The 17,334-nt window shown below is 43.5% G+C and overlaps 1 protein-coding gene across 3 annotated transcripts in view; it reads right to left on the bottom strand.

Annotated features, from left to right (window-relative positions):
* The window catches only part of tut4 (terminal uridylyl transferase 4), a 43,569-nt gene that overhangs the window by 3,002 nt on the left and 23,233 nt on the right, over nucleotides 1-17,334 (bottom strand). For 2 of the 3 annotated variants that reach the window (XM_088312987.1, XM_088312986.1), the window contains exons 24-27: nucleotides 14,072-14,187; nucleotides 9,152-9,306; nucleotides 6,695-6,792; nucleotides 1-151 (exon numbers count right to left, since the gene is read on the bottom strand). The exon at nucleotides 1-151 is cut by the window's left edge and continues 411 nt beyond it. In XM_088312987.1, coding sequence (XP_088169113.1) covers nucleotides 1-151; nucleotides 6,695-6,792; nucleotides 9,152-9,306; nucleotides 14,072-14,187 — 520 coding nt within the window. The remainder of the gene's footprint in view (nucleotides 152-6,694; nucleotides 6,793-9,151; nucleotides 9,307-14,071; nucleotides 14,188-17,334) is intronic. The other variant, XM_088312988.1, reaches the window with a different exon arrangement.

The following is a 17,334-nucleotide window of genomic DNA, read 5'->3' as shown; positions in this document are numbered from 1 at the left end:
AAAGTGGGACCTGGGGGTGAGCAGGCTGTTTCTGGGGACCTATAGAAATGGTTTTATTTTGGGAGGGCTTAGGAGAACTGGAGGACTGCGGGGAATTTTGAGACACAGCTGTGGGCTGTGGAGAATAGGGTGGAGTTTGGCGACTGTCTGACTAAAGAGAGGAGGAAAAAAACACACATTACACATCATACATTCTAACTCCCATCGCGCTCTCACACACTCTAGGTCAAATTTAAACAATTACTGCCCATTCAACTTTAAATGTTCTTTAAAAGACATTACTGATTAAGCACACATTGCAGAACAATCCTGTGACTGCAGGTTTTGTTTTGGGTGTCCAGTGGCATTCATTTGGTGGAAAACAATGACCATACAGATGCGGTGTCTACCTTATGTCTTGGTATTATGTAACAGAAAATTTAAAGGTAATAAATAAAATTCAATTTAAAACAATGTTTGAAAAACAATTTTCATTCACAATGCCGCCCAGTTTTTGAGCTGCCACCTCATCGTGGTGGAGGGATTTTTGCAGAGGAAGGGACACTTTTAAAAAAAGATGACAGCTTAAGCAAAGGCCGAAGTGGGTTTTCGTCCGTCAATGTAATCGGCACGAAGGGGTTGAAATACCAACAGACTGAGCACTGACAGACACCTGCTTTACTGACTACATGCGCAGCGTGCATGTTTGCTGATGGGGGTTAATAAACAGGCCCCAAAATACCTGCAATGAGTTAAATCCAAAAAGTGACTCAACCTTTCATTTTGGACTTTTTTCCTGAGCTATATAGTTTTATAAAAATGTTATATGGTATCTTTAAGTATCCCCAAAATATAGACAGCACTCCTAATATGGCTTTTTCTTTGTGGACCATGACTGCTTTGGCACGAAAACGAGATAAAAATGCAATAATCATAGCCTGAAAATATTACAATGAGTCGTCGTAGTTTTTATCCTTTATGTCGGGGGTGCTCACACTTTTTCAGCATGCGAGCTCCTTATAAAATGACCAAGGCAAAATGATCTACCTCCTATAAAAATGCAAATATATATATATATATATATATATATATATATATATATATATATAGATATATAGATAGATATATAGATAGATAGAGAGATAGATAGAGAGAGAGATAGAGAGAGAGATAGAGAGAGAGATAGATAGATAGAGAGAGAGAGAGAGAGAGAGAGAGAGAGAGAGAGAGAGAGAGAGAGAGATTTTTTGTGCAATGTAGATGTAGCCAATCTCGATGGCGGCTTTCGCTTTTCAAGTAAGTTGTCTGAAAAATGACTGCTGTCCTGACAACTGGCTTTTTAATTCCTTCACCTTTCTCTTCCTCAGCTCGCTTTTCGGCGGAAAGTCGGTATCAGTCCGAAAATCCCGCTCCACATTTCCCTTCTTTGGTATTTGCGATGGCAGACTGACAGATGACACACTTCGAAAATGTCATTGTTAAAAACAACTCCTCTTCCCATTCCGTATTAAAGTGATGCGTTTTTGTCTTCTTACTTGGTCCAGCACCCCCACTCATGTTTATACCCCCCTTGAGTTCAAGAGAATAAAACGAGGGCTTAAAATTGGAGGTAACTAACTCGCTAGCTTGTTATTTGTGCTGCACTTAGCACCGTTGTTTGCGCATGCATGGTGACCTATGTGTCGCAAAAAAACAAACAAAAAAAAAAATCAGGTGTCATCTGACTGGGTGCCCTGTATCAATCACATGACGGATAATGATAGGCTGACGTCTTTTTTTTAATGTCATGCGATCTACCCATATTACCTTCGCGATTGATTGGTCGATCGCGATCGACGTAATGAGCACCCCTTTAACCAGCAGGGTGTGCTAACATGCACTCTGAAATGCCTTTATGGGCATCAGGCTCAAAAGAAGGGCACGTGTATAGATCTATGGGTCTCAGTCTTTACACAAGGCGCGTTGAATTACAGGGTGCCCCATGTGATTCAGGGATTATTTGGGACTTTAAAGTGCACCTTATGGTCGTGAAAATATGGTAGTCTGAAATCCATACATCTGGACACGTGGTATTTGCTCACACACCTGACTGCCTTTTCACAGTGCATGTTAGCAGCCCCTGCTGGTAAGGTTTGAGACTACAATGCAACGCAGAATTGACATTAAAGATGCTTTAGCACCTGTGGGACTGGTAATGTTACGTGACTAACATAGTTTGGACTTTCTCAGCCGTCTTTCTCAAAATGCGAGCTACATACGCGAGCTAGCATGCGCCGGATAGTGCGGTGTGCCCTGTGTATGTGTTAAAACAGAAATAGCACACACAACGAAGACTGGGCCCCTTAACTCAGTGTGCCTTATGGTCACGAAAATACGGTATATAGTCATATTCTGAAAATAATATAAAAAAATATTAATTTGATATGTTTGAAATGCCCCCCGCGAGCCGTCACCTTACCGTGGTGAAGGGGTTTGCGTGTCCCAATGATCCTAGGAGCTAAGTTGTCGGGGGCTTTTGCCCCTTTGTAGGGTCACCCATGGCAAACAGGTCCTCGGTGAGGGTCCAGACAAAGCACGGCTCACCAAACCCCCTTATGATGCTCAAAATTATTGGACCACGATTTCCCTTGCCCGGACGCGGGTCACCGGGGCCCCCCTCTGTAGCCAGGCCTGGAGATGGGGCTCGTCGGCGAGCGCCTGGTGGCCGGGCCTGCACCCATGGGGCTCGGCCGGGCACTGCCCGAAAAGGCAACGTGGGTCCCCTTTCCCATGGGCTCACCACTTGTGGGAGGGGCCAAAGGGGTGGGGTGCAATGTGAGTCGGGCAGCGGCAAGAGGCAGGGACCTTGGCGCTCTGATCCCCGGCTACAGAAACTAGCTCTTGGGACATGGAATGTCACCTCTCTGGCGGGGAAGGAGCCTGAGCTGGTGTGCAAGGCAGAGAAATTCTGACTAGATATAGTCGGGCTCACCTCCACACACAGCTTAGGCTCTGGTACCAGTCCTCTTGAGAGGGGTTGGACACTCTTCCACTCTGGAGTTGCCCAAGGTGAGAGACGCCGAGCAGGTGTGGGCATACTTATTGCCCCCCGACTTGGCGCCTGTACACTGGGGTTCACCCCAGTGAACGAGAGGGTAGCCTCCCTCCGCCTTGAGGTGGGGGGATGGGTGCTGACTGTTGTTTGTGCTTATGCACCAAACAGCAGTTCAGAGTACCCACCCTTTTTGGAGTCTTTGGAGGGTGTGCTGGAGAGGGTTCCCCTGGAGACTCCCTCGTTCTGCTGGGGGACTTCAATGCTCACGTGGGTAATGACAGTGAGACCCGGAAGGTCGTGATTGGGAGGAATGGCCCCCCCAATCTGAACCCGAGCGGTGTTCTGTTACTAGACTTCTGTGCTCGTCATGGATTGTCAAGAACGAACACCATGTTCAAACATAAGGGTGTTCATATGTGCACTTGGCACGAGGACACCCTTGGCCGCAGTTCGATGATCAACTTTGTAGTCGTGTCATCGGATTTGCGGCCGCATGTTTTGGACACTCGGGTGAAGAGAGGGGCGGAGCTGTCAACTGATCACCACCTGGTGGTGAGTTGGCTCCGATGTTGGGGGAAGATGCCGGTCCGACCCAGCAGACCCAAACGTATTGTGAGGGTCCGCTGGGAACGCTTGGCAGAATCCCCTGTCAGAAAGAGTTTCAACTCCCACCTCCGGCAGAACTTTGCCCACGTACCGGGGGAGGCGGGGGACATTGAGTCTGAGTGGACCATGTTTCGTTCCTCCATTGTTGAAGCAGCTGATCGAAGCTGTGGACGTAAGGTGGTCGGTGCCTGTCGTGGCGGCAACCCTCGAACCCGCTGGTGGACACCGGCGGTAAGGGATGCTGTCAGGCTGAAGAAGGAGTCCTATCGGGCCTTTCTGGCCTGTGGGACTCCGGAGGCAGCTGACAGGTACCGACTGGCCAAGCGGAATACGGCTTCGGTGGTTGCCGAAGCAAAAACTCTGGCGTGGGAGGAGTACGGTGAGGACATGGAAAACGACTTCCAGACGGCTTCGAAGAAATTCTAGTCCACCATCCGTCGTCTCAGGAGAGGGAAGCAGTGCACCACCAACACTATTTATAGTGGAGATGACCTCGACTCGGGACGTTGTGAGTCGGTGGGAGATACTTCGAAGACCTCCTCAATTCCAGCAGAAGCAGAGCCGGAAGACTCTGTGGTGGACTCACCTATCTCGGGGGCTGAAGTAACCGAGGTGGTTAACAAGCTCCTCGGTGGCAAGGCCCCGGAGATGGATGAGATCCGCCCGGAGTTCCTTAGGGCTCTGGATGTTGTAGGGCTGTCATGGTTGACACGCCTCTACAACATTGCGTGGACATCGGGGACTGTGCCTCTGGATTGGCAGACCGGGGTGGTGGTCCCCTTTTTTAAGAAGGGGGACCGGAGGGTGTGCTCCAATTATAGAGGAATCACACTCCTCAGCCTCCCTGGTAAGGTCTACTCAGGGGTACTGGAGAGGAGGGTCCGTCGGGAGGTTGAATCTCAGATCCAAGAGGAGCAGTGCGGCTTTCGTCCTGGCCGTGGAACAGTGGACCAGCTCTACACTCTCTACAGGGTCCTTGAGGGTGCATGGGAGTTCGCCCAACCAGTCTACATGTGTGTTGTGGACTTGGAGAAGGCGTTCGACCGTGTTCCACGGGGAGTTCTGTGGAGCGTGCTTCGGGAGTACGGGGTACCGAGCCCCTTGATACGGGCAGTTGGGTCCCTGTACCACCGATGTCAGAGTTTGGTCCGCATTGCAGGCAGTAAGTCGGATTCGTTTCCAGTGAGGGTTGGACTCCGCCAAGGCTGCCCTTTGTCACCGATTCTGTTCATAACTTTTATGGACAGAATTTCTAGGCGCGGTCGGGGCGTTGAGGGGATCCGGTTTGGTGACCTCAGTATTTCAGCTCTGCTTTTTGCAGATGATGTGGTACTGTTGGCTTCGTCAAGCCGTGATCTCCAACTCTCATTGGAGCGGTTCGCAGTCGAGTGTGAAGCGGTTGGGATGAAGATCAGCACTTCCAAATCGGAGACCATGGTTCTCAGTCTGAAAAGGGTGGAGTGCCCTCTCCAGGTCGGGGAGGAGATCCTGCCCCAAGTGGAGGAGTTTAAGTATCTTGGGGTCTTGTTTACGAATGAGGGGAGGATGGAGCGAGAGATCGACAGGCTGATCGGTGCAGCCTCCGCTGTGATGCGGACGCTGTATCGGTCTGTTGTGGTGAAGAGAGAGCTGAGCCAGAAGTCGAAGCTCTCGATTTACCGGTCGATCTTCGTTCCTAACCCCACCTATGGTCACGAGCTGTGGGTCGCGACTGAAAGAACAAGATCTCGGCTACAAGCAGCCGAAATGAGTTTCCTCCGCAGGGTGTCTGGGCTCTCCCTTAGAGAGAGGGTGAGAAGCTCGGCCATCCGGGACGGACTTAGTGTCGAGCCGCTGCTCCTCCACATAGAGAGGAGCCAGATGAGGTGGCTCGGGCATCTGTTTAGGATGCCTCCTGGACGCCTCCCTGGTGAGGTGTTCCGGGCATGTCCCACCGGCAGGAGGCCCAGAGGACGACCCAGGACACGCTGGAGAGACTACGTCTCCCGGCGGGCCTGGGAACGCCTGGGCATCCCTACGGCAGAGTTGGAAGATGTGGCTGGGGAGTGGGAAGTCTGGGCTTCCCTGCTGAAGCTGCTGCCCCCGCGACCCGACCCCGGATAAGCGGCGGATAATGGATGGATAATGGATGGATGGATGGATGTTTGAAATATGTCGGAAACCTAAGCCTAAAATCAACGCATTTTCTCTTGAGCTAACTTTAGAATGAACTCAAATCAGGATGCTCAAAGAGAAAACTCTAGGATTCTATTTCAACAATTCAACACACGAGATGAATGGGGACATGTATCCTGAGATTTTTGGTAAAAAAAAATAAAAAATACCCTTCCTTTGAAAGAGCATTGAAGATGGAAGGAAGCATTGCAAGATCCTAGTGTAGCCTAACTAGTCTCCCATCAACCCATTAGAAAATTTGTCACTTGAGTTGAATGTCCATGTTGCCCAGTAACAGCACTAAAAAATGACACATCTAGAAACGATCTGCATGGAAAAGTGGGCCAAAATAACTTACAATAAGAGCATACCTGGTGAAGAACTACAGGAAATATTTTACCTCTCATAGCCAACCATGGTTACATTTCAAAGTGATTAGTTAAATTTCCTATTTTCTGCAAGATTATACTGATAGTTTAAAAATCTTACAATGTGAATTACTGGATTTTTGGGGGGCATCTCGTCACTCACGGTTGCTATTGTACCAACAATGAAAATTACAGACCTCTCTCATCCTCTTTAAGTGGGATGATTTGCACAATTGGTTGATGCCCAATTACTTTTCCCCTCACTGTACAATATATGCATGAGAAATATTGTATAATGCACAGTGTAAACGACAGTCACAGTGGATGACAAAATTAGCATTTAATTTAATTGCAGTGACTGTTAGTGAAAATGGGTGTCGTGTTTGAAACAAAGCAATTATGTAAATATAGTTTTGTTTTTTTGCTGCATGTTATTTTTTTAATGCATCTTGAAGAGGGCAACTATTAGTTCTGTGGGTGTGCCTGTGTGTGTGCGTGCGCAGTGCTTGTATTGCAGCTGTATCAACCCAGTATAAAATTTGGTGCTACTCACGCTCTCCGAGGGTAGCCTGGCCCTTCCAGGACAGTCTGGCGTTACCTGGGAGCCATTGATCGACTGAGAACTCACCAAAGACCGTACTATGTGAGGAGCTGATGAGAAATAAGAGGGCAGAATAGAAGTTAAATGGCAGTTAGTGTTATAGTGATTCCATTTTGTTGTGGGTGAAAATGTTTGGTTGAAAATCCCCAAAATAAGAGACCATATTCATTTTTTGTTTTTAATTAATATTTTTTTTTAACTTGAAACACTTTTCTAACACATTATAAATGTAGTGTAACACAAAAAATACAAGCACAAAAAGTACAGAAAATGTACTTTAATGTGTGGTGTATGTGGTGTGGGGTGTTGTGTCCGGATGTGCATTCATACTGCAGGCACATCGCATACATATCTGATTTATATCCACATACGAAAGAGGCTCAGCTCAAATATGGGAAAAGAGGAAAAATCTAATTGTACACACTGGTTCACACTGTGTGAGGAAAAAAGCTAACAAAAAAAAAGGATTGGGCTGCAGTTTTAAAAAAAAACGTATTAAATAGCACGCTATTTTGTCCCGAGTTGGTTCTGCTCCACTTTAAGACGGATCCAGCGAGACCTCTGTTAAGCGTACTCAGTCACCCAAGTACTTAACGTCTTTGACGGTAAGATTAGCTCATTTTAGCAATTAGTATGGCTTTTCTGTCGCTTCCTCTGTTAATTACGACCCATACTTCCTACGTGAGAACGATACATATGAGAAGTGTATCTTATTCGCCACACAAAACTACAAATGTGCTGCCTGCATTACGGCATTAGTCACTTCCCCCTTATCCAATTGGTTACAAAGTCGGAAGTTGAATCTAACGTCTACGCGCGATTACTGCTGTCATAGCAGAAGGTGCAAAACAATTGAGAAATGAAAGGTTTTGTCCAAGGAGACAAAAAAAAAAAAAAGAGGGGAGCCTCCCCGCGTAAAAGGACAGTCAATGATCAACTTTCACTTGATGGCGTGAGCGCAGATGAGGACGGATTTCTGACTGACGCTGCCTTGGCTTTGTTCCTGTAGGGTTAGAAAATAGCTTTCCATGTTCAAATCAAAAATCAAACCGCTCATGCTAGCTATTGTAAATTTACATCGTAGCAATATAAAGCCATCATCTTGAAAGTATGCAGTATCACAGACACGACCAGCCACACAACAAACTCTAAAGTACTGTCTGCATAAAAAAAATAAAAAATAAAAAGTGCGATATATCCAGTTTGGTTCCTGTAAGACCTCTGGTTTACTGTCTCTTTGTCACGGTCATTTTTGAATGACCAAAATCCTTTTTGTCATTCAAAAATGACAGTCACAGACTCACTTAGGGTAATTTTCGTAATAAATGTGAGCTATGTATAATTCTCAATGCAGAATCCTAATAATAGAATTATAACAGAAGAGGAAATACAAAGTTTCCCTGAGAGACTAAACTGTATAATTGTGTAACTTGTACAGGGTCGGAATGCAAGCACTGGAGCACCTTCATGCCAGGATTTGTAAGTCTACTGAGAAATTATCCAACATGACATATTACTTATCTGCTTCAAGACTCTTAACTCGTCATTGCGTCAAACCCAAAGTTAAATGTTAATTTTCAGCACCTTATATTGTTTGGACACGATTAGATTCATTACCTCTTTGTTACGTATCCGTCACAAAGCCACTGGAAACAGAAATGCAGAAGATTTCACAAGACTATGCGCTGGTCCACATGGAAAATGTGGCATGCTAAACCGCTATTGTCCATATGGCGCCACCATAATCAACAAAAATTGAAAGTTATTTTAAGTGTTGCTTTCATTTTCATTGACTGTTAAATTTAATTTTACACCATAAGATTGTGACGTATAATGAAGACGTATCATGAGTCACTCCCATGGGTTGATGTTCAGTATGCCACCTTCGGCTGCTGTCATTTTTATTGTTCATTGTTTGACAGACACGATGAGGGGAAAAAAGGCGACAAATATATTGTCATATCGCCCAAGCTTTACAATTTTTACTGCAGAAGCATACTCTCATGCTGAAAATTGTAGAAATGGTTCAGACACCAAATACTACTCCTCCCATGGCCATCTCAGTTCTCAAACTTCAACCCCATTGAAAACCTGTGGAGTAAACTAAAGAGCACAGTGCAGAAGAGAGGACTCTCCCATCTTATGAAACTTTGTAGGAGATTAAATACTGTTTTGTTGGCAAGGGGTTGTACAAAGTATTAACTCATCAGAGGTGTTAATAATTATGGAACACGTAATTTGATGGCAAATAATTCTCCCACTGAATAAATGCACTTCAATTAAAGGTTTGATTTTCCTCTTTATTTTGGTTCTATATTGTTGAGACACAACTCAATTTATTAGAAACGAAAGAGCATCTTAATCAGGGGGTTCCAATAACTATGGAGGGCAGTGTATAGTGATAGTTACCTGATGCCGCGGCCGTCCTCTGCTTTAGAAGGCGATATTCAGGGCATTCTCTCCTGACATGACCAGTGTCCCCACACTGAAAACAACGCCGGTCTTTTTGCTCCCGCTCTTCATCTTTTACATCCTCATCCTTGTCATTTTCTTTCTTTTTCATTCTGATGAAAAATGGACAAAAGTAATTATTATATATTCTATATAGGACAGAGTGCAGGCCACATCCAGCTCACCCACAGTATCTGACAGAAAAGTAGTTCACTTATTGCCTGAGTGTTTGGAATGTAACCTTTATGATAGAGGGGGGTTTACTATATATGAAAAAACACCCACTTTTTCCTTTTCTAGTTCAATTGGGATTACCCAAATTATTTGCTCGATGCCAGTATAATGAGCACCAATTCTTTTCGACAATTTTTTGTAGCTTTCTTCACAGTCAGACGTTTACATATGTTTGATTATTATTTGGTCCCATTGCCTTTTAACTGTAAGACTTGGGTAAAACCATTTGGATACACTGTACTTCCGCAAGCTTTTTGCATTAGTTTGCAATAATTTTGGCTCAGACCGAACTGGTGTAATTGAGACACATTTGTCACATCACATCTCCCCAATCAGTATAATGAGAATAAAGGGCATTCGGATTCAGATTCTGATATGCCTTTTCAGGTCTGCCCAGAAATGTTCAATAGGACTGAGATCAGGGCCTTATATCCACTCGAAACATCCTCAAGCCACTTTTTAACCAGTTTGGTAGTATGCGATGACACATTTTACATGTAACCTTTAACTACCTGTCTAATGTCTTCAGTATTCCCGCAATGTTCTTCCTTCAGGATGCCATCATTTTTTTTAAGTGCACCTGTCCTGACTGCAGAAAAACAACCACATAACATAATGCTAACACCCCTGTATATCACAGTTGGGGTAATGTTCTCAGGCTTGCAAACTTTGCCCTTTTTCCTCCAAACATTAATGAGGCTCACTATGGCCCAAAAATTTGATTTTAGTTTTGTCAAGACAAAAAGATGTCTTGCAAATAAAGGGTCTTTGTCCCTGTGTGCATTTGAAAACTATAATCTAATCTCTTCAAAAAGTGTTTTTTGATTTTGTTCTTGGGTGAATAACGTGAAACCTGTAACAGACCAAGTGTGACGTACACCAATGACCCACCATATTTTGAGTAATTAATCTATTTTAAGAATACTCATGTTAGTTTTTTTTTACGCAAACGTCCTAGATTCATTGCTGCACCCATCGCAATGCCCTAACAAAGAAAATGCTTTTGATTGGCAAGCTCCTCCATTCTTCGGGAATGACGTCACTCGCAGAATGATGAGAGTGGCGATGCATTATTCGCAATTTGGGAAGCATCTGTTTGAGTGGCGAAATTAGAAAAATAGGAAAATAGGGCACATGAATGGAGCAATTTCGTTCTGGCAAAGAAAGGGAACTTCAAGCCAGTGTCGAGGAGTGTTCTTTGCCACAAGCGCTTCGAAGATCTGTTTTCTCAACCGTTTTTCCTCATTATGAAGGGTTTTCAAAAAGGTATGTGGGATTTACAATCCATTCTGGAAAACCGCGTGGTGTGTTGCGTGTATTGTGACAGCTTGTGAGTGACGGACGCCGGTGTTGTATTTATGCGGGGTGCGCATGAGCTGAAAAACAACGGTGAGAAATGAGGAAAAAAGACAAGCGAGTGATGACTGTTGTATGAACAAGGAGCTGAGGAGAATGAACAGGCAGTGTTAAGGAGAGAGTTGAACATCAAGTGTGTCAAGATACCGTAAATACCTTTCCAATGACAACGTAGGAAAGCAACCCACTATAACGTTTGGTTTCAGTACTCCTCGTTTAGCACGCTACTTGTTTACGGAGTCGTTCATTTGCCATCACGTAGCTTGTTGCTTCTGCTGTACGCGGACTTATATAGAGTTCAAATAAAGTCCGTTCTGCTGCCGCGCAAGATAGCTTGGCGCGGTGCATATAAGTAGCGGCGAAAGAAATCACTTCCGGGTCAACGAGCGCCAGGGCGACGCTTTTTTTTTTTTATCAGAACTGCGTGACAGGGGGACACTTTTTTTTAAACCAATACTGCGTGAACTAGGGGCACAAACACCTTTGACGAGCTCAAACTCGCGTTGTCTGAGATCGCCTTTTTCGGTCCCAAAACTATGCAAAAAAAACATGTTCCCCTGGGGCCCACGCGCCCCCTCAGCATCGCACCGCGCCCCCCAATCATTGCTCTAAGGCAGGGGTGCTCATTAAGTCGATCGCGATCTACCGGTCGATCGCGGAGGTGGTACTGGTCGATCGCGGCGTGACAATAAAAAAATATCATCCTAGCATCAATGCCGTCACTTGATTAATATACAAGGCAGCCATTCAGATGACAACTGAATGTTGCCATTCTGGTGACCAATCAAATCAAACAACGGCTCTAAGTGCAGCAGAACTTACGATGTCAGCCTATCATCCATCCCCGTTACTTGATTGACATACAGGACAACCAGTCAGATAACAACTGAACTTTGACCTTTAGGTCACCGCTCATGCGTAAACAACGACGCAAAGTGCTAAGCTAGTCGGCGAATTGTGTCAGATTTTAAGCCCTCGCTAAAGTTTATGGTCACTAAAATGAGTGAAGGAGCTGGACCAAGTAAAAAGGCAAAAACATATCACTTCCATAAGGAATGGGAGGTGGACTTTTTATTCACAATGTCATTTTCGAAGTGCGTTTGCCTCATATGCCATTCTATCATCGCAGTACCAAAGAAGGGAAATGTGGAGCGGCTTTTTCGGACTGTTCATGAAAGATACGAAAACGACTTCCCGCCGAAAAGCGAGCTAAGACAGAGAAAGGTGAATGAACTAAAATCCCAGTTGACAAGACAGCAGTCATTTTTCACACAACATACTTCAAAAGCGAAGGCGGCCACCGAAGCATCGTTCCGGGTGTGTCACGCCATTGTTAAAAACAAGAAGTCCTTCCAAGAAGGAGAGATGGTAAAAGAGGCATTCGTTGAAGCAGCTGACTCATTGTTCCGGGACTTTAAAAATAAGGCAGAGATATTATCTTCAATCAAAGCTCTGCAGTTGTCAAGACATACAGTTACACGTCGCTGTGATGCCATGGCCGAGGATTTAACCCAGCAAATGTGGACGGACATCAGAAATTGTGAATTTTTCTCACTGCAGTTGGACGAATCTACGGATGTGAGTGACACAGCCCAGATGTGCGTTTTCATTCGCATGGTGTTAAGTGAAGATGTTGAGGTTGATTCACTCGCATCAAACATTGCATCACTGTTTCACATGAACTCTTCTGGAGTGGAAGATGAGATTTTGACTCTACAAACCGACATTGAACTGAAGTCGAGAGATCATGGACAGTTCTGGAACTTACTCACGGAGGAAAAGTACCCTAACATGAGGAAATGTGCTATCTCTTTGACTGCATTATTCGGCTCCACTTATTTATGTGAGTCAGCCTTTTCTTACATGAAGATCATTAAGTCCAAATACCGTTCCACCATGACTGATGAACATTTGGAAGTGTGTTTGAGGCTGGCTATCAGCAGCTACTGTCCGGACTATGCATCCCTGGCTGATTCAATTCAGTGCAAGTCATCAAAGTAAACTCAGTTAATTTAAAAAATGTTAATAGTTAATTATGTGTGTTTTGCAATATTGGCTCATTTGGTTATGTAAGGTACATCAACATACATTGTACGTACAAATAATCCTTAATACATTTGAAAATAAATAGATGTTTTGCATTTTTGTAGTGGATAGATCATTTTGACTCAGTCATTTTGAAAGTAGCTCGCATGCTGAAAAAGTGTGAGCACCCCTGCTCTAAGGAGTGTGGTGACCAGTGACATCCCTCCCCTGACGTAGTCAATTAGATGTGTTGCCATGACATCACTGACCAGTCTGAATGCTGCTTTTAACAGCCGTTAGCCTGCGCGAGCTAGCATGCGCGAGCTAGCATGCCAACACGCGCCTTGTAGTGTGGCGCACCCAGTGTAAGTATTAAATACAGAAATAGCACCCTCAACTGGTGCTGTGCCCTTTGATACGGCGCGTCTTTTGGCCGTAAAAATACGGTACACATTGGTCAAGAAATTCAAGCAATTAACTTAATAATGTACAGCTGGGAACATTCGGTCATTCCAGGCCTTCCAGCATCATCCAAATTATCTGACTGAGACAATACCAAGATGTGCAAAGGTGCCTTCATTGAATAACCCTTCCGTTTTGATTAACATTTTTTTTTTTTTTTACATAATTCCACCAATATTTCTTCATAATTTTGCTGATTTAAGTATTAATCTAAATATATGGATTACTTTTCATCATAAATTAGAGGGGGTTTCCAAATTGGACATACTTTTTAAATACAATCCTACATCATTATTTTTTTGCCCTAATCATGTCCTCAGAAAGCTGGCCACCAGTACTAAAATGGCCTTCAACCTCGATTGAACAGATCATGCAAAATCATTATTGCTATTAATTATTAATAAATACAATATATTCTGTATTTGGTGCAGTTTTTTTTGGGGGGGGGGGATTACATTAGCCATTATTTTAGGAAAGTGATGATATATATATATATTGTACCAAGTGAATCATCTTAAAAGTTAATGAAAGCTATGAATATAAGTTGTGCTCCGCAAAGAGAGGAACAAGGTAAAATTCCTGACTGTGATAAAGAGCAACTATAGAATAGGGATGGCCTTGGGACTGTACTATACACTGCTATTTACGAACATGGAGCCTAGATGAGAATTGGATCATTTCAAGGCTTTACATTACCTAACAAACATGTATTGTAGCCCATTCCTCTTCTTTACTGAACAGAAGTTAAAGTTAAAACATTTAGTTTTGGTTTGTGAGTGAGATTAATGTAGAAAGTCCAACCTGCGTCGCTTGGGACAGTCCTTCATATAATGTCCAATCTTTCCACAGATCCTACAGCACCTGTCATTTGGTGCCAACTCGCCATCTGTTAGAACCTTTGCGTCAAAGAAGTAATCCTGCAACAGAGACAATAAAACATTACAAATCAAATGTTTTTTTGTCGGGATAAATGATGAAACTATTGGACAGATAAACTATCAAGCAGATATTAAGAAAGTACATCACATTTATCAGTACGATAGCAACAAAACAAGATCTCAAATATACCGATATTGGTCTGGTTTGAGTCACTAAGCGTGTGGAGCACCAAGCTTCTGCTGCAGGATGTAGATCTGCGAGGCTTTCAAAACCATGATTTACACGTCCTGAGGGACAATTTGAATGAACGTGGACTGGCTTGCCTGGGCTGTGTAATGCATATGCTGCAGCTCGCAGTAATCAAGGCTGTGCTACACAGAAAGTCCTCGAGTTACGATGTGCTTGACCTACGACGACCGTGCTTCGTCTGACATTTTAGGTTTACACTGCAGGCAAACGCGACCGAGATTGTATTTATTTATTTTTTTGCCCGTATGAGACCCAAACCAACATGCCCCTGTGTGAAAATGTGTTTGCCCCCTGAACCTAAAATAACTAGTTGGGCCACCCTTTTTTTGGGGCCCACTCATTTTTGTCTAATTGTTGTAATCCAGCCACATTGGAGGGTTTTTGAGCATGAACCTCTTTTTAAAGGTCATGCCACACCATCTCAATAGGATTCACAGGACTTTGACTAAGCACTCCAAAGTCTTCAGTTTGTTTTTCTTCAGCCATTCTGAGGTGGACTTGCTGGTATGTTTTGGAGCATTGTCCTTCTGCAGAACCCAATTTCACTTCTGCTTGAGGTCATGAACAGATGGCCTTATACTACAACATTCTCCTCCAGGATTTTTTAGGAGACAGTAAAATTCATGGTTCCATTAATCATAGCAAGTCTTCCAGGTCCTGAAGTAGCAAAACAGTCCCAACCATCACACTACCACCACCATATTTTACTGCTGGCATGATGTTAATTTTACGCCAGATGTAACAGGTCACACACATTACGAAATGTTTTGTCTCGTTAGTTCACAGAGCATTTTCCCAAAAGTCTTGGGGATCATCAAGATGGATTTCTTTTGGGCAAAAGTAAGACGAGCCTTAAAGTTCCTTTTGCTCAACAGTGGTTTTTGTCTTGGAACTCTGTCATGCAGGCCATTTTTGCCCAGTTTCTTTCTTATGGAGTCATGAACACTGATCTTAACTGAGGCAGGTGAGGTCTGCAGTTCTTTGGATGTTGTTGTGGGGTCTTTTGTGACCTCTTCGATGAGCCGTGCTGCGCTCTTCGGATAATTTTGGACGGTCTGCTCACCACTGTTCCATGTATTACGTAGTTTGTGGATAATGGCTCTTACCCTGGTTCCCTGGACTCCCAAACCTTTAGAAATGACTTTATAACCTTTACCAGACTCTTGATTGCGAAAATGTGTGGCAGTAATCAAGGCTAGAGAAATTTAACTCAGGTATGATAAAGCACAGTTATGTTTTAACGGGGGGGGCAAACACAGGACCACGTAGGTTTGGATTTTTTCCCCTTTCCTTTATTAATAAAGCCCTTCCTTTAAAAACTGCATTTTGTGTTTACTTGTGTTATCTTTGACGTATAAGTGTGTAATGTTTTTTTCTATTCGTCCCGTACCGAGACTTCACGGTTCGGTGCACACGGTCAAACGACGAATACATCTGAGGAAAAAAAAAAAAGTAAACGCCTGAGATCACGCAACAGCCACAATTGTTGTTAGAAGAAGAAATAGATAAAAAAATAAATGAGGAAGAAAAGTGTCGAGTGTGCGTGAAAACATGGAGCTGAGAGCTCCTTCTCAGCCCTATACAAATCCTCCGTGTCGGAATATTTCAGTTTCCCAGTTGATTACAACGGCGACAAATTGGGAGTGGTGGACCTAACGCAAACTGCGTGTCTGTGTTGTTCGACCTCCGCACAGTATGTTGCAGGTACTAGTTCCAAAATTCATGTAAGAGGGCATCACCCGGATATGCCAGTAGAAAAAAGTAACCCGCCCAACACCAACAACTTATCCCCGCTACTTTCAAGCAGTCTGGGGAAGTGAGACCAGACGGCTTAAGTGATGACGCACTACTGAACTTTTAAGTGATGCTTTTCAGTTTAGATCCTGAGTGAAACTTTTTGTTTGACATCAGGCTATATTGAAATATATTATATAAGGAAAGTATGTTCAATGTTTATGTTGACTGTCATATAAAATAATGAAAATGTTTCCTATTTTATAATGAAATTACCAAAGTTGTTAGTTGGCAAGTGTCCTGACCTTATTTGCTACATCAGTCTATCCATACAAGAAAGAGTGTTTTCCTGTTCATTTTTTTAATTATTATTTACGAACAACCCGAGTTGTTTTTTATTATATTCTCTGCTTTTATAACAGGGAATGTTTTTTGTTTTACAGCAAATTGAATTGTTACTAGCTATCTGTTAAAACTAAATGAAAAAAATACCCCAGTCTTATGTTTTTGAGGCTTTTTGCTGTACCGAACCAATACCGTACCGTGACCCCCATTAGGGCTGGGCGATATGACCTAAAATCAAGATCGCGATAAATGGAGCAATTTTACCTCGATAACGAGAAATGCACGATAAATTCCTCCTGTGGACCAAAATCAAAATAAATGCAGGAAATGCATAATTACAGCTTTTTTTTTATTGACCAACGGGTACACATTACTTTCAATGAAAAGTAAAAAAATCATTTGTATAAACATTCCAAATAGCTTGCTTAGCATGACTTGAACAATGTCACAAAGAACAGGAGAAAAAGGGTACCTCTCACAAAATCTTTTTCTGCAAATATATTGTGCCGAGATGCTGTAATGCCATTTGCAAAGGCCTAGATTTGTGTAAAGGTATCTTGTAAACAATATAAATAATGCCATGTGCAAAGGAGCTAGTCGCCTGTAAACAAAATGCTAAATAAAATGAAAAAAATGTCAATGGAATGCCAATGCCAAATAAACACATGTGCTTCATCAGGAAAATGTGCCGTCTCGAGTACTCCGGTGCGCAGTCGCCACTTGTCGTCTATGTAATGCACATTCAGGCTCAAACAGGGATCCATGTTGCGACTCGACCACAACTCGGATGTGGATGCAAAATGCTTGACATATCTATGCTCCCGTCCCGATGTTGTCCATATCGCGAAGTGCGGTTT

The sequence above is a fragment of the Idiotropiscis lumnitzeri genome, chromosome 13 (genome assembly GCF_059441095.1).
Source record: "Idiotropiscis lumnitzeri isolate Australia: NSW breed Sydney's pygmy pipehorse chromosome 13, RoL_Ilum_1.0, whole genome shotgun sequence".
In the NCBI taxonomy this organism is placed as follows: Eukaryota; Metazoa; Chordata; class Actinopteri; order Syngnathiformes; family Syngnathidae; genus Idiotropiscis; species Idiotropiscis lumnitzeri.
This window is presented reverse-complemented; position numbering and strand designations above follow the sequence as displayed.